The sequence below is a fragment of the Biomphalaria glabrata genome, chromosome 14 (genome assembly GCF_947242115.1).
Source record: "Biomphalaria glabrata chromosome 14, xgBioGlab47.1, whole genome shotgun sequence".
NCBI classification, from domain to species: Eukaryota; Metazoa; Mollusca; class Gastropoda; family Planorbidae; genus Biomphalaria; species Biomphalaria glabrata.
Window position 1 is genome coordinate 35,181,476 of NC_074724.1, and position 24,752 is coordinate 35,206,227.

Consider the following 24,752-nt stretch of genomic DNA (forward strand, 5'->3'; position numbering starts at 1 on the left):
TTCAAGGCCACTTGAACAGCCGCCTGCTTGTAATACACACAGTGTACAGTTGTGCAAGGCGGTTACGTCTCTTGTGCAAGCGAAAACATTACGTCATTAAGAATGTAATTTAAACAGTTTTTATTCTAGAGCTAACCTGAACACCGAATGAGTACAGTGATAGTCACGTGACTCTTTAAGTGGTCTGAGCGACTGTCGGATGTGAAAACTTACCACCTAGAGCTACTCAGTTATTCTTTTCTTTCTTCCAAATTGAAGCGGCACTTTTGGTTTAGTTTTTGTTGTTTTTTTATTCACTTTGATCTACACCATTTTTAATCATGTTGTGTAGTTTTTAAGAAATAGAAAAAATTTTAACAGGGAATATACAGGCGATTAATAGTACAGGATAATGGTAATTTCTTCATGGATCAAAACTAAATCTGCGTTTACCATTAAATGCTGTCACTATAAAGCAACAATGTTTTATACATGTCTAGCAAATTTGTTATCTCTTCTACCAATGTTCTTGACATTGGTAACCGAATTTGTTGGTAAGTAGTTACAAGATACGAAAATGTCACCTGTCATTTTCTAATTACGTTTAGTAACAATTTAAATCTAAGGATAAATGACAATAATAAAAATCTAAGAAAATGTAGTTTAATATATAGGGCGATGTATATTTTATTCATATTTGTGCCAAGCAATATTCTTATCGTAAAAAATTAATATATAAAATAGACTATATATGTCATGTTACGGCAGTTGACATCTGACTCTTCCAATTGCAACTTCTCGTGTGACTTAAGAGGCCAATCCTTGAAACACCGCTGCGGTGTATATAGAATATAAAAAACATACAAAACTATGAAAAAGGTTCCACACCTCAAAACCAGTTGTGTAATTGTCACAGTCATTGGATGATCTAAAGTTCACGTCATGTTAAGAGTTTAAAAGACACGTGGAATTCCTGATGTAGAAAACAGGAAGTAGAATGAATAAAGTTGTCTTTGAGTTCAGTCAAGTCAAGTCAGTAAGGTCTTGCTCCCAGTCCAGAAGGGTTGGACATTGCTTCCTGGACTGGTGTATATATGTATATAACATGAAAGTCGATGGACTGGTGATTGTTGATTAGTTATATTTGAGAGTTGATTTCATTATGTGCTTATTGAATATTAAAGTATTATTCGTATTTCAATGGATATCTAGTTGAAGCTCCAGTGTCACTAGTAGTAATTGTTCTTATTGTTACCCGTTGAGATGCGGACGTGATTAGTAACTACCCGCTGTTATGCGAATAGAATTGTTTATTATTTCTTGACTTGTAGCACTAACAAGGAGTGCAGTGTATTATTATTATTATTGTAGTAAAATAAACTTCATGTTTGTCTGCTGAAATGGACTTAGGTCAGTCGTATAATTTTGTTAACCATTTACAGTAATATTGCGATAATACTAAAAAAAACAACTAGTCGCTTTTGGCAAACGAGAAGTAATCTAGAAATACAAAGAGAGGAAGAATTAATTTTAAAAAAAGGAATTGTAAATCTATTTGTTTAAACAATGACGTAGTGAACCATGTTGTAGAGATAGAGAGGGGCAAGTGCCTTTTAAGTATTTATAATTTGCAGTGTTGTCTATTGGGATGTTAAAATCTGCTTGGATTCCCCCCCCCCTCCCACTCCCCCAGGCTTATCAGTAGTTCAGTCAGGCCGATTGAGTGGAGCCTCCATGGTCCTTGAGTTCCAAGAGTCTTCCATTAAATTTACAAGGAAGAAATTTAAATGCTATGCAGAATCCAAACAAGAAGATACAACTAAAATGCTATTTAACATTGGTTATTGGTTAGATTAATATAAGAATAGGCGTTCTCTGTTAGATTCCGTAATACTCGAATAATGATAGCTCATTAATGTTTAGTTTAACCTGAATCTTTTTTTTTATTAGTACACTGGGGAACAGGCAGAGGCTAAAATGACAACATCTAATATTTAAAGCATCCTCCAATAAGAATTCCTCATCACCAGACACGAAGTTTAGGACTGCCCCATTTTTTTTTATTTTTATAATTTACATCTGCAAATTGGAGATGTAGTCCACTCGCAACCTGTGGGGAGGTTAAACCAATAGCTCGCTGCCACGTCAGTTGGACAGAGAGACAGCACAAAATCAGTAGTCGTTTTCCCTTAACTAACACAGTTAAGAAACAACACCGAAACAAATATTATTGATTATTACGAAACTAATCTTAAACCAAAAGAAACCGAGTGATAAAGACAGAGTTAATAAACAAATTAATAATTTAATCCAACGTCAGAGTATTCCACTAAATCCAATAAAAACTAAGAAACATGACTTCTCTCATTAAAGTCTCTGCAACAACTGTTCTTATAAATTACATTATACTGATTAAACATGCTGTGTTATAAGTATTGTCACGTCGCTAAGAATCTTCCAGATAGCTATTATATTTTTTTCTGCTACAACTACAACAATAAGACTAAATGTCTTATATTTGCCTGCTCCAGGGAAAGCCTACTCGGATCCAAGCATCAAGATAATTGGACATGATATAATTGCAGTGGACAGATTCAATGTATCGATAATGAAATCGACCTGCGTATCGCCTAGGCCAATGCATTCTATGGCAAACTGTCTAAAAATGTCTGGAACAGACGAGATAACACCACAAATACAAAGCTAGGGATCTATCAAGCTGTCATCCTCCCTACATTGCTCTATGCCTCAAAAACGGACAGTGTACAAAAAACATGCAAAGAAGAAAAATACTGAATGTCAATTGCAATAAAAAAATACCAGATACCGAAGTCCTTCGAAGAACGGGTCTGCAAAGCATCCACACAATCCTGATGCAGTCCCAGCTGCGATGGGCAGGACACGTCTGCAGAATGGAAGACCACCGCATCCCTAAACGACTCCTGTATGGCCAATTAAGGGAAGGAAAGCGCTCACAAGGTGGTCAAAGAAAACGCTTCAGGGACACCCTCAAAGCTTCTCTGAAGGCGTTCAGCATTGACCCAGCCACCTGGGAGACAGAGGCACATGACAGAGCATCATGGCGTCGCTCTGTGAAAACTGGCGCACAGGTTGCTGAGGAAAAGAGAACATCGCTGGCAGAAGAAAAACACCAGAGAAGAAAAGCAAGGCCAATGACACTAGCTCCAGCTGGAATAACCTGCCCAGTGTGCAGCCGAACATTCCAGGCTCACATTGGTCTCACCAGGCACATGAGGAGGCACAAAACCCCCAGTGCAAAGCCCTCAGACCCCTGGATGACAAAAGTGGTCATCATCGAACCACGATGGACGAACTAAATATATATTATCTATACATTTTTTTTTACGATTAACAAACAAAGTTATAGTCATAAATTCTACAAAACTTTACAAAAACTATCGCTCTTTCTGAATATAATTGTCAAATCTTTCTATTATAAGTAGCGCTATAGAAACTACATTAGTTTCTCACTAAGTCTAGGTGTCCCTGAGTTCAGCTGTAATTACAAAACACTAAATAAGTCGGTCAAGCCGAACACAGAACTTTAGTACTCTTGAGAGCATACATCACACACTGGCCTCTGTCTTTGTCTAATTACAGACTTCCGGTTATATGCGCATACATTTCAACTCTCATATAAAAATAGATTATACACACATTCATCCGTGACAATAATCTCCATTGTTTTTATGAAATGATTTAAAAGCGGTGTATTTTTATTTCTACGGCTTAAATAATTAACTTATAAAAAAGAATTGTTTCGCTTTGGGAATTCATCTTAACATTGCAAGCCACAAAATACTTTAAAATCAGATTGTCTCCCTTTTTTTTTCTTTTTTTTTTATTTTTAGATTTAACCTTTCAAAAGGAGAGACAGACTAAACACAATTTATAGAAGATTTTTCCCTAAAGGGGACCGCTAACAATAACAAGTGATATATTCTAACAAGAAAAAATAGTTTTTAATATTTAATATTTATTTTCTCAAACAGCCTGTCAAATCTGTAAGCCTGGAATGACGTACCACAGAGACACTCACACTTGTATGGCTGTTATCAACTTGCATAAAACGCATGAACAAGCTGACAAATATTGTGCTGACGTCTATTCAGGAGGACACTTAGTTTATATATTGGACTTTAAGACAAATAACTTTATTGCAAGTAGGTGCACCTTAAAAAATAAGAGTTAAAGCATATATTTTTTTTTTCGCTTACGGCTTCACTAACATTATAAGAATAACCTAATGTTAGACATAAAAGTAAAATCTTAAATGAACTTTAAAGTTGACGAGGGTGTCATGTGGCCAGCACAACGACCAACCGCCTTTACTTTTCCCCAACTATTGTCAGGTACCCATTTAAGCTGGGTGCACTCAGAGGCGCCCGAAAAAAACGAAATAAAAAATCCCAGTTCTCACCAAGATTCGAACCCCGGACCCCGTTTCGGAAGCCAAGCGCTTTAAAGCTCAGCCACCGCGCCTCCTCTTAGCACTTACGTATAGAAAAATTAATTTGTAGGCGCATGACATTTTAAAAATAATTTCTCCTTCTCCGTAGTTTAGTGGAACACAGCATAAGATTTGCCCAACAGGCAACAGCCGGCTGACTCTTGAGTTTGGAAGGTACTATCTTATTGAGTGTCAGTTTCTTGGCAAAACTCTCTTCAAACATAAAAATACAAGAATGTACAGTATTGTACAAGTAATATATTCACTTATCTGTATTATGGTTATGGTACGTGATTGTCTGTTTTTACAAAGCTTATATTAAATTTGTGTCTGATACAATATTGGTACATGTTATTATAATAAAACAGTACTTGAATTAATAAAAGAAAAAAAAAGACATCCGTGTCCGACCAGTTTAGATCCCGTAAACTAGAAAAGATATAGAAAATTCGACATCATAATATTTTAAGCACACGAAAGTTCTGATGCAGCGGCTACTTTTTTCTATTCTGTGAAAACGAAACATGCAAGCAGTTTATTCATAAAAAATTAAACCATTTTTATAACTATTCTCTATTAATAGTAACAAACATAGAAGGCTATTTAGTAAAGAATGCAACAGTGTACCATATTTTTAACACATTTATGCAAACGGTTTTAGATTTTTGTCAGTTCTGACATATTAACTACTATATTTCCAAACAAAAAATGTTTACTTATATTTTAAAGAGTAAAATATATAAGCGGAGCATAATTTAAAGCAACAATTAATAAGTAGTTTTTCATATTATTGCGTGAACTTCGGCGCGCTCACGAACGTATTGCTAAGATAAGTCAGTTCTGTCATAACTACCACATTTACAAAAAAAAATATTACTCTTTATTTTTAGTAGAAAAAATCTATTTAATTTGCATATAAGTGGAAAATAATTTAAAACAACAATTAATAAGTAGTTTTTTTCAGATTATCGCGCAAACTTTTTGTTACACTAGCGCACTTAACTAGAGGAACTTAGCGGATTTTTTTTTCAGTGCTTCTAATAAGAGATTGACTCTTTACAAAACAATTAGATCAATTAGATACTCATTTTAAGACATCAGTTAGGCCAGGCTCCCATCTAACTTAACCTTCACTTTCACCTATCCAATTGTCTGCTGGACCGTTGGGGCACCACACAAGATCGGTCAGCATTCTTTCTCCATTCTTCTCTGTCATTTACCTGTGATAGAATTTCATTCTAATATTCTTTCTACAAATATTGAAATCTGCCTTTTTACCAGCCTGGGTGGACCATTTCGGGAGCCGATTTTGAGTTTGTGTTTCCACACAAACTGTCTTTGTAACCTTTTTATTTTATATAAACTTTTTTTTTTTTTAATTTTTATTATTTTGAATGTTCAGATTCTTTGTTGCCTGATACAGATTGGTATCACATTGGATTGACGGACGCAGACAAAAACGGTCAATATAAATGGAAAAATGGGCAGGTAGTCATTTCATGAAATAGTATACATATATACTTACGCCAATAAAATCCCTACAGCTAAGTTAAACAAGTCAGCTGTAGTGTTAATGTTTACAGATAAGAACTCTTATTTTGTCAATATTTTAAACAGAACAATCAATATACTATTATTTGATTAAGGTTATTTTGAAACTGATTAAAAAAAAGAGAAAATGTATGAAATTGACGTTTTGGGGGGGGGGGGCCGCGGTACTGGATTAACGAACGTGAGGGAGAGAAAGGGGGGAAGTGCTAAATGTTGGCCTTAACCTTTTTTTTTCGATGTTTTCAGATTGCTAACTATACCAACTTTCATGAGACCCAAAGACCAGCATATCTAAAAAGTTATGTGTTTATGAATAAAAATGTATGGCTGGAGGATTATAATAGAGATTTAAAATCAATTTGCCAAACTGTTGCAGGTAGGACGGAGACGTGTTATCTCTCCATTTCCTCGATTACTTCTACATTAAAATTAGAGCTCTCTTTAAATTAAGACAAGATCTTGTGTTCTCATAGTGAGAACGCAGAAGCTTATAAACCTACATAAGTTGTTTTTTTTTTTAACCTGTGAAGATTGTTGTCAAAATGTTTCACAATAATTACTATTTTTTTAGGACTAGCTTGTTCTGCAGAAACTTCCCAATAAAATGATTATAAATTTATTTATTTTTTTCTCTGGTGATGTGGCAGGTTTGCAACAGTAATGCCATCTAACAGGCAACGAGAATCTTCTTAGGGATAATAAGAACCTTGAATGGTATCTGCGACGTCAGTTGTCATTATCCCCTCAGTTGATATTGTTATTTTAGACAACATCCATGACCGCTTAATCTCCAAAATTAGTTTACCATTTTTTCTTTGTTTTTCCATTTTGGTTTTCCTTTTATTATGCGATAGTGTTTCTGCGATTATAATGATTGTAGCGGCTTTTTTTTGTGTGTGTAAATTAATAGCAGATCATGTCGCATCCACCGTTTTGTTAGTGCAAATATGCCTATACCAGTATAATATGTGATCGGTTAATTCGAGAACCTACTGTGGAGAGTATTTGTAATAAGGAGGTGTATCCCTATTAATCAAACTATGTGTTAAAGCCAGGTGTTGGTGTATTAATTTTTGCAACATGGTTATGGAGACCTAGGTAGGCAGATTCTTGATAGGGCTAAACATCCTGCTATGAAGTGCGGAATTAATTTTGCCCACATTTTCACATTTTCGGCATTTGGATTATATGATTATGAGTTTCATTATCTTACTGAGGTGTATTTCATTTGATAGTTATGAAATAAATACAATATAATATATAATATGTATAGTCTGAACAATCTTATATCTGAGCGATTTAATTCAGTGTTGATCATAAAAAGAAATAATTGTGATTAAACTTAGATCAATATTAATTTATAATCGTAACCATTCAATCCTGCACAAACATAACAAACCGTTAAGATATATTGGCACTATGATGTGTAAGAACGTAGAGAAGAGTTTAACTCTATTAATTAATAAGCACGACTAGATCAAAAAGTTAAACTTAAGTTATAGCTTTTATATAGCATATAACTTTTATGCTTAATAATGCATAATGCTTAGAGCGCTATGGTCCAATCTTATATTGGACCAGTGGGTTAAGGGGGTTATCTGGGAGAAGGTTTTCTGTGCTGCCTTTAGGACCTCAGTAAACACAACTCTGCTCGAGTAAGTTGTCGAACCTTTAGCCCCCTTTCATAGGTAGCCACGCCAAGGCAAGTTCAAGCGTATTTAGCCTAACGACCACGCTTCCACACGTACACATGAATGAGCTTAAGACGTAATTATCTCATTATGAGGTAATTTTTAAAAATAAAGTTTGTTTTTTTTTTCTTTCAGAAAGGGATGAGTTTTTCTTTCTAAATCGTTCAGACTTTGATAGTAGCACATCAGAAACCACGGCTCTAGTAAAGAATATTTGGAAGTGTGGAAAAGTTGGCATGGAAAACCATTATTTAGAATTATTATATCGAAATTCTGACGAGACACTATCAACAGTACATTATGTAAGTAGTGAAATTTATCATGTCCTTTTTTAACTTCGATCATTATTCTCACTTGAATCTTAAAGATAAATATAAATCTGAAAATCGCAAGAAAACCAGTATATACATACAGCTCCTCCTTAGTTGTCAAAGATGAGCACATTTCCCATTTCATATGGACTCAAAGATGACTGTAAAGTCCAATCCTCGCTTTAAAAAGCCGGCCGCATATGTGGCATACGTGACTGTCTAGATAAATTAAAATAAAATGTATCTTCAAAACCCTTTCCCTCACAGAAAGACCAATCGCCCACAGGTTGAGAGAAGCTTATTTACATTAAAGGGTTGGGGGGGAGGGGGTTAATGGTTGCCACGAAAAAAAAAAGTATTTTTTTTTTAAATACGTTCCTATTTAAGAAAAGTTTTTTTTTCCGATATGTCTGTATGAAGCTTTAGGTTGCAACAAAACTATTATTAGACTTGCAAAACTCTGAGACAAACAGTCCAATTTTGGAATATTTTTGTGTATTTCAAGCAAATTATGGCACAGTTTGAAAGTAAGTTCCAGGCCCAAAATTATTTCTACATCGGTAAACTCTCAGAATGAGAAAAAGCTGGGGAAAAAGCGACAGTGAAGTCATTGAGTTTCTAAACCCAATCTCATTTAATGTAATTTTTTTTTTATTCCCTTAAATTGAGAATTCTAAATGTTCCAAAACAAAGTCATTCTATAAATAAGTATGACAAATGTATCTCATAGAATAATTTTACAGTCTGCCGATGAACGGAAATAAAAATTTCGCCGTATTTAAGTTTCTTGTTCTCACACCATGTTTTCGGTGGAGATAAGGAATTGGCGATAGAGTAAAAACAGTTAATCAGGTGCTAATTCACTCTCCATTTTATATTCACTCTCAATGGCATCCTTTGACGGTAAAAACGGGGAGGCGACTTGTGTTAAGATTGTTAGTCATTAAGCAGTACAGAGACGTATCATAGTTGACGGACTTTAAACACGACTTTTAGTGGCGTCATGGTTTAGATCGGTTCTATGCCCATGCGGCTGCGCCAAAAACGATCTTCGCGCCAAAAACGGATGCGCAAAAACGTCCTGCTTTGGGGTTCTAGATTAATTATAGAGTCAGAGGGTGTTAGGGATAACTTCTAATTACGGACAGAGACTCGACTGTGGCCTTTTCAGTGTTAAACTTCAGCAAAGCCTGTGTAATGGTTTGGACTTAATTCTTCTATTTGTTACGTGTTGGTCTTATTACTTGTTAGGGGCATCGAATACACCCGTACAAGAAATCCGGACAGCTCCAGAGCGTGGTCGAGAGGCCAAGTGCGCTTGAACTTGGCTTGGCTTGGCTACCTAGAAGGGGGCTCGAGGTTCGACACCCGACACGGGCAGAGTTGAGTTTACTGAGCGCCCAAAGGCCCCCCCCCCCCCCACTGGTCCAAGATGAGATTGGACCAAAAGCGCTCTGAGCATGCTATAAGCATGAAAGTAGCGCTATATAAAAGCTATAATAATAATAATAATCTGCCGAAGTCAGACAGCCATCAACATATACAAGGGGAAGACCTATCACAATTGATATAAGATTGTAATATAAAACATTTATAAGATTTTTAGTGACAAATTTTTAAAATAAAAAATGACCTAATTTCTCTACTAAAATACTCCTCCCTTTTAAAAAAAAAAAGAATGCAGTATTTCCCGTGGCTAGGCATACCAACATATTTTGCCACCTGTAGCGCTGGCAGGTCTGCCAGTACTTGATTTAGATGAAGTATTAAATACACAAAGAATAAAGTAGCATATATTATACATCCGGAACATTGAACTATTTTTTTTTCACTAACTGTTATTTTCGCACAAAAGTTGGACCGCTCCTCCCAACCGACGGATTACAAAATATAAAAAATTAGTTCAATTCTAAAACAAATATTATATATATATATATATATATATATATTATTATAATGTATTATATATTATTATTATACGTTATTATGTTACTTTTAGGTCTACTGGAGAGAAATTCTCCTCGCCATACAATTTCATTTTTATCAATTTATTTAAAATTTTTATTAAAAAAAAAATAGGTTTTTGGTAAAGAACTGAGTCACGTGATGTATCCAAACTGTAACAGTTCCGGTGTCTACGTCTGCCGGATTACAGGCGAACGCAGTGTAAACGCTATTTCCCTAGAAGGCATTCTCAAAGTACAGTGTAAGTCGAAGATATACGTGTTTAAATTCTTTTGTGATTTAATGAAACCGAGGGTAATATATTTTGAGAAAGTTTTTTTTGTAGACTTTGGAAGTTGTGGTTGAACAATGAAATCTTTAGAGAAAAAAGGTGGAAGGGGATTTAAAAACCTCGTATAGTTTTCTTAACTGTCTTCAATTTCAACAGTAACAGATCAATATCTAGTCGCAAGGATATTTCTTCGCTAGCTTCTTTCAGTCTTAGAACGACTATAGTTCACCTCAGTGATTACATTTTCATTGGGGACTAAATGAATAAAAAAAAAACTAACCCTAATAACACCAAAACGATAGATATAGATATAGATTCTATTTTCGTTTTGAAAGAGATAGAGAAAGAGAGAGAGAGAAAGAGAGAGAGAGAGAGAGAGAGAGAAAGAGAGAGAGAGAAAGAGAGAGAGAGAGAAAAAGAGAGAGAGAAAGAAAGAGAGAGAAAGAGAGAAAGAGAGAGAGAAAGAGATAAAGAGAAAGAGAGAGAGAGAGAGAAAGAGAGAGAGAGAAAGAGAAAGAGAGAGAAAGAGAGAAAGAGAGAGAGAGAAAGAGAGAAAGAGAGAGAGAAAGAGAGAGAGAGAGAGAAAGAGAGAGAGAAAGAGATAAAGAGAAAGAGAGAGAGAGAGAAAGAGAGAGAGAGAAAAAGAGAGAGAGAAAGAGAGAGAGAGAGAGAGAGAGAGAGAAAGAGAGAGAAAGAGAGAGAAAGAGAGAGAAAGAGAGAGAGAGAGAGCAAGATATGCTATTTTATAACATTGTCGTTTCCCTACAATCAAAACGGATTAGCGGCCAAATATATAACTACAATTAATGAAATCAAATTTGTATTTCTTTGTATTTAGAGGGCAAAATACAAACATAAATGGGAAAGGGAATGTGGTATTCAATCGGGGGTCTTTCCCCTAGTCTTCAAAATGATGGTCGAAAGAAATGTTTGGGGCTCAAGCCTCCTCAAGGGAACTAATTCCACTTCTACCAAGTTTGTTCCCTTGTTTCATACCAAACAAAACAAATAGTTAATTGGCCAATTGGTTATTTTTTTTTATGGATTCTTGTGTTGTCAGGTAGAAGAAATAAGTGTGCACAATTTCAAATTGATCCGAGATTGGGTGTGGGGGAAATAACGTGTACAAACATTTTTTTTTACAAAGAACTCAGCTTTGGGGCATTTTTTTTTCTTTACAAAGAACTCAGCCTTGGGGCATTTTTTTTTCTTAACATTCCTTTCACTTTAACAGGCAAAGCGACATACTGCAAGGAAGATGTTTCAAACACAAACCTTCGTTATTCTGTGAACACTGGGAAAACTGAAGGGAAATTCTGTGTTTTTGTATATGGCACGCCTACGTTACTATTGGTATACAAAGGTTAGTAGTTTAAACTATATCTAACAAGTACATCTTTAAAACTAGCAATTTAGCTTTTTCGTAACTCAGAAGAAAAAAAATATATAAAATAACCTATGTTGATGATTTTTATTATACCTCTATTCAAGTCGCTCTTTCATGGAACCTTCGGGGTGGATGAAACCTTGAAACAGATCTCAAAAACGGCTTTTAGGATATTCCTACAAATTCGACAGTTGGTGTATATTGTTTGGAAAATATTTTTTTTTTATCAAATAATCATTAGTAATTAAGAACAAATAAATGCTGTAAAATTTGTATAAAAGATGTAAAGTCTTTTTTATAATATCTTTATTCAAGTCGTAACTTCGTGGAAACACAAACCTGGAATCTTTTGGGTGGGTGGAGGCGGTTCTCGAAAACGGCTCCAACGATTTTCCCAAAAATTTGAAAGTAGTTGTATAACGTTGGCACAAAAATTACTAGACCGTTGGCCAGACTTAGAAAACTCTCGTTTGAACGTTCTAATTATTCAAAGTAGTGAAAGAAGATAAATTTAAATTTGGCTAGAGAATGAAAAACTAAGTTTCTTGAAAGGACTCAACCTCCAAGGGTATTTCTGCGTGTAGGCATTATGCATTCAAGAGTACAATAATTTAATGTTCAGGAAATTTTGCGCATAGTCTCCTGAGTCTAGATGTAAGTCCTATTATTGGAATTGTATAAAGTCTATTAGATCTATACATTCGCTTAACCAGGGTTCTTTCTCGTGGACGAAGAATGCTGCAGAATATTTTTTTTTCCTAATCTTACAGTGATTCGTTAGTGATTAAAACTAAGCACTGTGTAAAGGAGGTATTCTTTTTTTTTTTTTTTATCTTTATACAAAGCTTATATCAACTCACTCTGTTTGTCAGTCTGTCTGGTAAAACATATGTATACGTTATTTTCCTCACACACATTCTCGGATCAAGTTAAAACTTTGCACATTTAGATAAAAAAAAATGAAAAAAAAATATCCTTGTTCTTTATAATTCTTGTATTTGTGAACTTAACTCTATGGCACGGAATGCGCCTGTGTATACTAACAATTTATTATTATTTTTAATAATGCATAACTAAAATCGTTCACAGTTATTTTACTAGTAAAGCACGTGACTAGTTGGCAGCCAATAAAAAAGAGAGAGACTCATTTTTTTTACCAGGCTTTATTACAAACCTTTATTTTTTTAATTGACGATATAGTCTGAACGCTTACACGCATTCTCAATATTTTTTTTTTCGATTTAACGTGAAAATAATTATGCTAATGATAAATCAAGTATATAGAACAGAATATCTCTAGGCCACACCCCGTCTTCCAGCATCGTGCCGGTTAATTGGCAATCATTTGCAAATATTTCTTTAGTCTGTCTACGGTGGATTTATAATGAAAGAAAATTCTGGGATGTCTAATTTATGGTGTTCATAAAAAATAATCTGTTTACCTTAGTCGCGAAGTAGCAGTGATTAATTTAATACTTAGATGAATCTTTAGTAGCTACTAGTAATTAACGTAAAAAAGAATATATTTGTGTGTGTGTGTGTGTGTGTGTGTGTGAGTGAGTGTGTGTGTGGGTGTGTGTGAGTGTGTGTGAGAGTGTGTTTGAGTGTGTGTGAGTGTGTTTGAGTGTGTGTGAGTGTGTGAGAGTGTGTGTGAGTGAGAGTGTGTGCGAGTGTGTGTGAGCGTGTGTGTGTGTGTGAGTGTGTGTTAGTGTGAGTGAATGTGTGTGTGTGAGTGTGTGTGTGTGTGTGAGTGTGAGTGTGTGTGTGAGTGAGTGAGTGTGTGTGTGAGTATGTGTGTGTGAGTGTGTGTGTGTGAGTGTGAGTGAGTGTGTGTGTGTGAGAGTGTTTGTGTGAGTGAGTGTGTGTGTGTGTGAGTATGTGTGAGTGTGAGTGAATGTGTGTGTGAGTGTGTGTGTGTGAGAGTGTGTGTGAGTGTGTGTGTGAGAGAGTGTGTGTGTGAGTGAGTGAGTGTGTGTGTGAGTGTGTGTGTGAGTGTGTGCGAGTGTGTGTGTGTGTGAGTGTGAGTGAGTAAGTGTGAGTGTGTGTGTGTGAGTGAGTGAGTGTGTGTGTGAGTGTGTGTGTGTGAGTGTGTGTGTGTGTGTGTGTACATCAAAGAATATTACGCTTGTTTTATAAGTGTACACAAAAAATGACCAAAATCTAAAACTCTTTATCCACCAGAATGAACAGAATATGAAGTTATATGTTCACAAAATGACTACAACATTCAGTTGTCTACTAAAATGACTAGCAATTGTATCTTTAGGTACTGAAAAATAATCACAAAGTCATTTTTCCGTCTTGATATTTTTAAAGTAAGAACGTTTTTAAAACTTTATTTAGAAAAAAAAAGAGACATCTGTAGCTCTAGCCCAAATAGATTAATTTGAAATAACTATGAGTTCTTGGACTTCTCTTATTCAATCGACCAAAAACATGAAAGAGTCCAAGAAACCTTCACATAAAAGTATGTATTTGTTAGCAGGCTCGACAAATAAAGACAAATATTTGAAAATTGTAATGGATAAAAAAAGGCATTATTAATGAAGTTTCTGTTTAATATCAGTAAATATCAATGGGGTGCAGTGGCTGAGGGGTTAAGCGCTTGGCTTTCGAACGTGGCGTCATCGGTTCGAGTCTTGGTGAAGACTTGGATTTTGAATTTCTGGATTTTTAGGGAGTCTACCCAGCTCTAATGGGTGACTGACTTTCGTTGGGAAAGTAAAGGCGGTTTATCGTTGTGCTAGCTACATAATACCCTGCTTGTTAACTTTTGTCCAAAGAAACTGATGACCTTAACATCATCTGCCCTATAGATCGCAATGACTGAAAGGGAATTTTGTACAAATATCAATACTTTAAAAAAGTAAACAATAGAGTAAATAATAAGTCATTCAAAGGCCTGTTGTTTTTTCATTTATTTTTTGTTTTATGGATAATCAAAATAATGTATTTCGTTTAATTGTGTGGCTATAAAATTTAGTTTGAAATAAACGTGTATCTTCTGTTTTGAGCAGCAGAAAGAGAATGGGTATCAGAGAAGATCGACGAGTCGAAATACAACATCAACTTCTCGTACACGGACGAGATGTCAGCGCGTGGAGAAATCTACGTACGCTTCTACAACGTGACGTCATCTGATAATGGAAGATATTTTATTTATGTACGGAATTCACAAGGTTCGGCACAACTGTATTTCAACATCACAGGTTTGTTTTCACATGAGTTCATAGAGACTTGTGTTTAAGTGTTATACATTGTGCTGCTTATAGGTATTAGTGGAGGCGGACTTAGCGGTATGCGGGTCCCAGGGCGAGTTTCATACGCAGGGCCCAGGGCGAGTTTTATACGTGGGACCAAAGGCAAGTTTCATGCACGGGTCCTGAAGCAAGTTTCATACGCTGGGCCTAGGCGAGTTGCATACGCCGGGCCCGAGGCGAGTTGCATACGCCGGGCCCGAGGCGAGTTGCATACGCCGGGCCCGAGGCGAGTTGCATACGCAGGGCCCAGAGCGAGTTTCGTACGCAGGCCCGTGAATAATATGCGTCGACTTCATATACCGTACTATAGCAATTAATGCGATTAGACCTGGTTGGACTAGGCGATAAGACATGGTATCAATCATGCTCTATGACAAACTGGTAAGCGCATTTTAACTCTTTCTCTCCTAACTGACGATACCAACGTTGATTCCACCAGAATGTGGTAAATAATTACGGAGAGAAAGAGTTAAGTATCCATGTTATGGTAACACAGTGAAAAGGAGAACTTAGGATTTAATGGATGGTTAAAAAAACAACATATAATTATGATAAAAGAATTTGTAATGACGCACAACGCGTAGAAGTTGATGTGAATCGGGTTTTTCCTAAGTGATGTGACGAGTAAGAACAGAGCAGGATTACGAACTAGAAGAATAACGGACAAGACGCCTTAGAGGACGACGCTAGGCTAGCGACGACAGAGGACTGTGCCCTTTTTATTGTTTATTAAAGTGTTTGAAGTTATCAGCCTGCGTTATTAAGTATATTATTTATTCATTCTGTTGTTGTGTCTGCTATGAACTCGCATGCACCATTAACATATAGAATCATCAACAAAATAGACCATCAACAGATGGCAGCTAAGGAGTTTTCTATCCAATATGGGATTAAAATGTACCCTAGCTGGTTGTTTCTGTACATTCTCCAGATACTGAATATATTAACAAACATATTTTCTTTTGTTTCAAGTACACAAAGAAATTGAATTAAATCAGCCGGTTATTTTGTATTTCTTTGTTTTTTTTTAGGTCCACCACAGTGTCCTAAAAGTCTAATATCAGAAGTGCTGAGCCAGGACACAGTCAGACTTACCTGGTCGCCACTAACGGACAAATTATCTAAACAAAAATTTGACATTTTTAGAGCTATCCCGACAGAAGACGTCGTGGTAGCCACAGTCTCTAATCAGAATGCAGAGTCGATATCTTACAATGTCACTGGACTATCAGCCAACATAAACTACAGTTTTTATTTACACGTGGAGAGTGACCAGATCGTGACACAGTGTAGTCACTTGACCACTAGTATATTAATAAAAGGTAAAGAAAAAATATTCTTTTATATGACATTTATTTAGATTTATTTATGTTATAAAATCACTAAATTTAAAAACCCTTCAAGACTCAATAGTAAAGTAGCAATTATACATAAAACACTGAACCTTAATCTTCAAATACAAAAATAAAATTTAATAAAATACTCAGAAAGACACAAAGATAAAGGCACATTCATAATTCCATATGCTAGGATAAATTTGTACAAATACTCCTTCTTCCCTAGTGCTATTAGAGCTTGGAATGGGTTGCTAGAGTCAGAGTGTTTGCCTCCAAAATAAAATCATGACATATTGTTTTGAATTGGAAGAAACCAAAGATTAATAGTTTTTCTTTAACCAACGTAAATAAAACTCTTTGTATAGTGTATTACTTTTAGAATGTCTGTAGGCTTAGATTGTCGTTTAGTATGTGAAAGTTGAAATCATATGCTTTGTAGTTTTATATCAAACATTTTTTTTCTTAGTCAACTATCCTTTTTTAATAACATTGAAAATGAGAACGAAGAAGAATTGAAAGACTAAAAAAAAAAATAATCTAGAATTTTCTTGACATATAAGCTTAATTCTTTGAAGTACAGCTGACGTTTGGTGATCCGACGTTTTCGGTAATCCGACACTTCCACAATCTCTTAACCGTCAGACTATATTAATGCCATCATATTGAATATCTTAAATTAAAATTTATAACATTATATCAGAAAAAAATGTTAGTCTTCGTCTTTCTTATATATGAGTCTTAAATAAAGACTCGGAATAAAAATAAAAATAAAAAACTTAACCATATACAGTCTACTCGCCTCCCTGAACTGTTCCGTAGTTCTAACCAGAAATATGTTCACCTACCTTCCCCTGCTCGAACTTGTATTTAAAAGCTTAAACTATGTACTTATACTTATGGCTGCCTGGTCGTGCGGCTTGCGCTCTGGACTGTCTTTCGGACTTACCGATGGTCTCGGGTTCAAACCCTGCCCGCTCCCATCCCCCGTCGTCCTGAGGGAGCTGTGGTCTTGGAAGTTAACTATCTTCAACTCTAAAGGAACATCCGAAACATGGAAAACAAACATTTAACAATAAAAATAACATATATTCATCAGCTTCTTTTCTATGTTTTATACAGCATCTGTTGCTATAGATCTAATTCAAATCTCATCATTTATCTTTTGACAAAACAATAATCTCATTTGTTGTTGTCCACTGCAGGATTGTCTGCAGACTCCCAAGATGGTCAATTTTCTGAAAATAGCATCGTGTTCTACATCGTACCCATAGTAGCTGTTGTGGTTTTGCTGGTCATCTGTGTGGTCATCATTGTATTGGTCAGAAAAAGAAAACAAAATGCGAATAATAAGACGACATTTACTGGTAATATATACAGATTTTAGTTTGTGTGTGTTTAATATACAAATTAGGCTTGTCTCTCAAATGTTCACTTAGTAGAATGTAGATTAAAAAAGAAACACTCTAAAAACGTGAAAATCACATTGAAATTATGCATAATACATGTTTATATTGTTCCTACATAATTAAGTAGCTAGTCGCTTGCTGACGCAATACCATTATGGAGAATCTCGTAGGATGGAGTGAAAACTTGAGCCTGAACGTGACACTTTGGCATAGCAGTTTTGGAGCGAGCTTTTTTTTTTTCCTTGTCACGAGAAGCTGTGACGAAATCCAGAGCAAAGATAGTCTGTGTGCAAACACAAACTGAGAGTCGGAAAAAAAACAACACAAGATTGCAAAAAGAGTTCGTGTTATCGCACAAACTCAGAGTCGGCCCGCATTGAATTCACCAATGGACCAGGAACATTCAAGTCCTAGTCTTGTTTTTATCGTTTAAATTAATAAAATTTTACAAACCATTGGGCACTAAAATAATTAATTTTTCTCTTTTAAAGTTTAAAATTGTTTAAATGAATTTGTATCAAGCATATTTTTTTTTCAATAACAATTTGTTTTTGTTTTAAATATATTTATTAAGTAAAGATCCCTTCCAGACCTATTGATCTATAGGGCAAATGTTGAAAAGGTCATTTGTTTCTATGGCCCACGGTTGGCGAGGGTGTCACAACGCCAGCACCACGACCAACCGCCTTTACTTTTACCCAAACTTATGTCAGGTACCCATTAAAGCTGGATGGATTCAGAGGCGCCCTGAAGATCCCGAAAGTAAAAATCCCAGTTTTCACAAGGATTCGAACCAGGGACACCCGGTTCGGAAGCCAAGTGCTTTACCACTCAGCCACCGCACCTCCTATATATTCATTAAGCCTACACTTAATGCAATCGCAATCTCAATTATGTATTACATTATTTTAGTATAGCTAATAGAGTAAAGAATAACACTTGATGGGTGCGTGTTATGCGTTCAGAAGAGTCGTCTTGATGGGCTCGCGAGGGTCTCTCTTAAGATTCACACGAGTATGTTTTCACTATGTAGGATTATAAAAAAAAAATATCGATATTATGTTCTTTGTTAATCTCTTTGTGTGTAAAGAGAATTGAAACTTACTGAACGGGTATAAGCTAACGCATTAGTTGGGAATATTGTGGGAAGCGTGGTCGAGAGGCTAAGAACGCTTGAATTTGACTTGGCTACCTATGAAGGGAGTTCGAGATCCGACAATCGACTCGAGCAGAGTTGTGTTTCCTGAGCGTTAAAAGGCAGCACGGAAAAGCCTTCTCCCAGATACCCCCCCCCCACACACACACACACACACTCACACACATTATTCACAAACGAGATTGGACCTTAGCGCTCTGAGCATGCTATAAGCAGGAAAGTAGCGCTATTTAAAAGCTTTAATTTAATTTTATTTTCATATGTGGCTAGTATTACACAGTTAAGTGTGTAAAGATCTTTAATAAAAAGTAAGAAGAGACCAGTCACGTTAACGAAACTTACAGGCATTTTTATAGGGCCCGTTCAGTAGCCCCACAGGCCTATTTAGACACCGGCCCACTGGGCATTTGCGATATTGCCCAATTAAATAGTCCGCAAGAGTGTAGAACTGTGTGTGCTGCAAACTGCCTGAGGGTTGTTTTTTTTTTTTTTTTTTAAGGAAACCTCAGAATTTGCGCTATTCAGTTTTAGCTTTATCATCATAGGAATCCTTGGGCCTTAGGCCTCTTTTCTTTGCCTCTTTTTTTGGCTTATGTGCCTCTTTAATGGGCCATCTTGCCTCTTTTGTGGGCTTTTTTTTTTTTTTTTTTTTTGTTTTTATTTGTAAGTTATCATAATTCACAAGTATTAAATCATAAACAATTGAAAAGTGATTAACCTAAAAATATAATAATAGTAATAGAAATATTATTTAATATCAAAGACATACTACCTAACCAATGACAGAAAAATGATACAAGTATACTCTACTCCAGAACAATCAACACAATATCAGATATCCCTGACCCCCAACACCCTATTTCTGAAAAACTACATGAGCATTGTACAGGTATATGAAAATCAAACTAGATAATTCTCTACCCAAAAGTCCATTATTTTTCTGAGGTTTAATGTCACAGACTATTTATGATTTCAGATCAAAATAAAAAATTGTTAATAAACTTTACATTTAAGTATGAATTGTTGGTTTTAAAAAAAGTATACGCTACAATGTTTACATGTTTGTTTTCTGATTAAATAACAAGACCAGAAAGACTTTAAATACAATTGTGGATCAGAGACTATCTCCGCCCAGCAGTCCAGTCAACGAAATGACAACAGCAGTAATAAAGCATTTGGTGAGTAAGGGCTTTAAGCATAACTCGTTAATGTAATTAAAATGTTTAAATAATGATATGTAAACAGCAATGAGAGTAACCTTTAAAAAGTTTTTCTTCAAAAACAAAATTATAAAATAAAATCAGAGGCGGAAATAAAGAAAAAAGTTTCACAAAACACAGCGACTTTCAGCCTTGGGCTCAACTACATTGTGCAGAAGTCTAATTCGACTACTATGTTGTACACAGATTTAAAAAATATCGCTTTCATACAAAATTAGTGGGGGTTCTCATTGACAACGACTTTGTCTGCATGATTTGTTGCAAAATATGTAGGTCGCAACTGGGTCTGCTTAACCACGTGGCGTACTGGCATTTTTTTTCCTTAGTCTGCGCACTCTATGAAAATGCCCTTATCGGCTATTCCGAAGTGTTTAGTGTCGGTATGTGAACCAATGTGAAAGTAAACATCAATTGGAGAACTTTGGGAACTTTGCACTGAACTGTGGGGCAGCACCTACTTTTTTAGTACTCATTATTCCACTTTTTCTTTATTGTAAACATTTGCTCTAAAAAATGTTTAATAGTTTTAAGTCATACAATGAAAAGAGAAGTTTTAAAGTTTTTTATTTATCAGAATGTTAACAATGTTTTTACCTGTAGTTGTATTTTAAAGCGAAATTTATATTTTTTTCTCCCTAAGACCCAGTGTGCTCAACTGAGGTTGCTGAAAATATTTACAACAATGTTCTTGAAAACAAGGCTCAACAGAGCGCCAAAGTTTTAAAACCGGCACGAAAGTCTGGTTCATCGGTCAAATTAAAGAACAGAGTTTCCATGGCAACTGGAGAAAATCAAGCCGCTACACTGCCTCTTGGGAAAACGCTGGTCACGTGGGACGACGAGAAGGAAGATGTGAATGTTTATGAGAATGTAAGCAGTTGGCTTATACACCAACATGATGATAATGATTTAGTGAAGTGGTTCTCAAATAGTTTTGTTCACTCCTCGATGACGTCTCGCTTCTAAGCTTTCATTATGAACGCCAGTACTTTTGTGTGTGTGTGTGTGTGTGAGTGTGTGTGAGTGTGTGTCTGTGTCTGTCTGTCTGTGTGTGTGTCTGTGTGTGTGTGTCTGTCTGTGTCTGTGTGTGTGTTTGTCTGTGTGTGTGAGTGTGTGTGTCTGTGTGAGTGTGTGCATGTGTGTCTGTGTGTGTGTGTCTGTGTGTGTGTGTGTGTGTGTTAGTTTTACTTACCAAACGTAATCTACCGTGAGAGATACATAAGATACAATGGTTATTGGAGAAAATGAGACTAGTATACATTATAAACGTAAATTCTCTAACTAAGAAAGACTCTGTGGTCGAGTAATAAAGTTATTTGGCTTCCAAACCGAGGAATCTTGGGTTCGAATCCCCATGGAAACTGGGATTTTGAATTTCGGGATTAATAGGGCGCTCCTGATCCCACCCAACAGTAATGAACATTAGTTGGGGAAAAGTAAAAGCAGTTAATAGTTGTGCTGGCCACAGGACGCCCTTGTTAACCGTGGGCTTCAGAAATAGATGATTTTACATCAATATCTGAAAGGGAAACTTTAATTTACTCTAAATATAAGCAGTGACAAAGTGAGCTTTGTTAGGCGTTTCCGCGGTGTCTAGTGCAAAAACTCACGAAGGCCGCAGGATACACCTTTGAGACCAAAAGAAAATCTGCTGCCGAGGACAAACGCAGACGACGAAAAGAAAATCTAAATCGACCACCTGCGGACAATGGTTATACTTGGCCTGGTTGTGGCAAAATATGTAGGTCACAGCTGGAGCTGCGCAGCCACTGGAAATGCTGTACTCCTCACTAATCTTCGAACTCGAAGACAAGCCTTATTATTTGTGCAAAAACAAAACAGAGGTAACACTCGACGAAATCCAATAACACCAGCGAAAGGCCGAACAATCAGGGTAGATTAGTCGACGCTGATATTGAATGTCCAATAACAAGTTTTATAGTGACGAAGGCAAGCGTCAAATGTCAGTTAACTCTCTACGCTCATAACAAGCTTCCTATCTCTAAGACAGCGGTTCTCAACCTTTTAAGCTCCGCGACCCCTTTTACAATCCCCCATTCCGCCGCGACCCCCCCCCCCCCACACAGCAATAGAAGAATAGACAATAACAATCCATATTTTCGATGGTCTTAGGCGACCGCTGGCAAATCGTCAATCGACACCCAAGGGGGTCGCGATCCACAGGTTGAGAACCCCTGCTCTAAGACGTCCTGGATGTAGTGTCGTTACATCGGCTGATAATTTGTTCTGCCTAAAATCTATCCTTGATTTTACTAGTCACATCATTGGCTCTAGGTCAAAACTTTTCCGTAACAAATAACTCATTCTTACTTGTGCCAAAAACAGCTTGTAAAGTATCTTTGAAGGAATATTGATTATTTGTAAAATATTAGCGTTGCTAGGAAACTACAACTATTATGTATCTTGAATACTTATGACTTATGGTGCCTTTGGTTCGCTCCCATCTAAAAAAGACAAAAACAAATGTGTCTTCCCTTCCCCTGCAATTACACTGAATTATAAGAGTCACTTAAAAATGATAAAATACTTCAATTTATAACCTCAATGTATAACACGAATCTCCCTTTCGTTTGTAGTATTTTGTGTAAAGCTTGGTTGAGAGGCTAAGTACTCTTGAGCTTGGTTTGGCTGGGCTATCTATGAAAAAGGGGGGGGGGGGCTTGAGGTTCGACACCCAACTCGATGAGAGCTGTGTTTACTGAGCGCCTAAAATCTTCTACCAGATACACCCCCTCCCCAGACACACTTACACTGGTCCATAAATGAGATAGGACCCTAGCGCTGAAAGTAACGCTATATAAAAGCTATAATTTATTGATTTTATTTAAATTTGTAATAATAATATGTATCAAAAATTTCCATGTGCATCAATTTTAATTTCAGACACGAACCAATGTATCAAAAGACGCCCAAGAACATAAAGATAATGAAGAAGATAAGGCCAGTCCTTTAAGCGCAGAAGAAATCCCAAACCTAGAGCTAGATGGAAAAGAAGCTAAACCCAAAGACGTTTCTCGAACAGTTAGTCCTGAAGGTTTGGTCTACGTCAGTGTAGAAATCAACACAAGTAGCAAAACCCCCAGAATTGTGGTGCAAAAACCCAAAGTTAAAGACAAGGTGGACAAGAAGCAGACACAGGATAAAAAGCAGAAAGAGATCGTGAAAGAAGTCAAACCATCTTATGAGGCTGTGGAGTACAGCAGTCTTGACTATCTGGCTACATCAGTGGCGGCAACTGAAGAAGGTGTGGGGAGTTTAGCAGACACTGATGCTAAAGAATAAACAGGCTTTAAGAAATGAACAATATTTACTGTTTGTATATAGAAGTTCGTTCAGGAAAATCTACGTTCTACTGTTATTCGATGTTTGACGATGAATATTCTTAATACAATATAAAATAGTTGAATAAAATATTTAAAAGTAATTGTCATTAGATAGAGCTGATATCTGAGACTTGATGCAGGTACAAGGTTTGACTGTTCTGATATGTGTTAATATATGAAATACAATATTACCTGACACCCATTTCCTATAATATATGCAAAAAGAAAATGTTTTAAAAATATTTTACATGTTTCGTATGTTTCATCAGAGTTGAAGATAATATACTTCCTAGTCCAAACCTCTCGCAGGACAAGGGGGAGGGGTAGCGGTCAGGATACAAGCCCGGGACCATCGAGCGATAAACTTATGCCCTCACATTTTATAAACCATCAGCTGTAATTTGAACAATTAAGACTTTCGTTCCTGAACTAATGTAATTTGGTAGGTCATTTATGTAAATAAGAAACAATAGTGCGCCTAAGACTGTTACTTGATCTACATCTAGTACATCTAGAGGCGGACTGGATACGGTTAATGTGTTTGACCTACTGCACTACGTGAGTCAGACATAGGACACATGTTAAATTGCTCCTTGACCTTGAGAGACTATTGTGTCAATAGACATGGGACAGTACTAGTACTACCATATAGACTATCATATCATATTGCAAAATCATTCGAGATTGATCACGTGATTTAAAAGCCTGTGGAGAAACAGAGCCACGGTGTGTTAGGTCGAGACCAATCGTCATAGAAAGCCTGAACACTGACCTGCAACGTCGAAACATGTGGGCAGTGGAGACCAATGACTCGTTGCCAGGTCATAGGTCTGTACAACGGGGCAACATGCTATTTGTTCTAAAATGCCCACTGATTGCGACGTTGCTAGCTAGGGTTAAGGCCTTCTATAGTGAATAGCCTCGGTCAGGTAGTTTACATAAGACAACGGTTTACTCCGGTACTGTAAGCCCACAGTGGTGTTGTCGAGTGAAGCATTAAAAGTCCAGGATGAGAGAGACAGTAGAGTTTGGTACGGAAGTACGCTGATGTACAGTAAAGCATTTGCAGCCAGTAAATCATGTTGCCTATTGTGTAGTATATGCTGTTATTTATTTGTTATTAAAGTACCACATTATTTTGGAACTCTTGTTGTCAAGTTCTTAAGTTAGATTTGTTGTGTTGAGCAGTGTTTACAGAAGGCCTGATTAGACAGGATCCTAACAATATATATTATACATATATTATGTTAATATGACTTTGTTTAACAATCACTGTGTATGTAATGTAAGTATTGTTAGGACGTGGGTAGAAAGACAAAAAAAAAAAACTCACCGATTCCCAGGTCGTCTTCGATTGCAGACTTCTTCCCAAAGCACAATCCAGTTGTAATGAGTCGATAATC

General features: G+C 36.3%; 1 protein-coding gene across 4 annotated transcripts; it reads left to right on the forward strand.

Annotated features, from left to right (window-relative positions):
- Window positions 1–83: 83 nt before the first annotated feature.
- Window positions 84–24,489, forward strand: LOC106064311 (uncharacterized). 4 transcript variants are annotated; one of them, XM_056010423.1, is made up of 13 exons: window positions 84–533; window positions 3,993–4,163; window positions 5,853–5,938; window positions 6,248–6,377; window positions 7,828–7,994; window positions 10,083–10,209; window positions 11,474–11,602; window positions 14,641–14,835; window positions 15,918–16,208; window positions 17,426–17,587; window positions 19,871–19,963; window positions 20,646–20,875; window positions 22,910–24,489. In XM_056010423.1, the coding sequence occupies exons 1-13, from the start codon at window positions 392–394 to the stop codon at window positions 23,306–23,308; spliced, it is 2,322 nt and encodes a 773-aa protein (XP_055866398.1). In that variant the 5' UTR covers window positions 84–391; the 3' UTR covers window positions 23,309–24,489. The 4 variants fall into 4 exon arrangements, with proteins under 4 accessions (XP_055866398.1, XP_055866399.1, XP_055866401.1 ...); XM_056010424.1 differs by having other exon boundaries at window positions 14,644–14,835; XM_056010425.1 differs by lacking the exon at window positions 84–533 and adding an exon at window positions 552–1,389.
- Window positions 24,490–24,752: the final 263 nt, after the last annotated feature.

What these genes read in the sequence shown, in the direction of transcription:
- LOC106064311 (XM_056010423.1), top strand. Translation starts at nt 392, where the DNA reads ATGGTAATTTCTTCATGGATCAAAACTAAATCTGCGTTTACCATTAAA. An exon ending in CACTATCAACAGTACATTAT is followed by an intron (nt 7,995 to 10,082) that starts GTAAGTAGTGAA and finishes AAAAAAAAATAG; the next exon opens with GTTTTTGGTAAAGAACTGAG. An exon ending in ATGTGAATGTTTATGAGAAT is followed by an intron (nt 20,876 to 22,909) that starts GTAAGCAGTTGG and finishes TTTTAATTTCAG; the next exon opens with ACACGAACCAATGTATCAAA.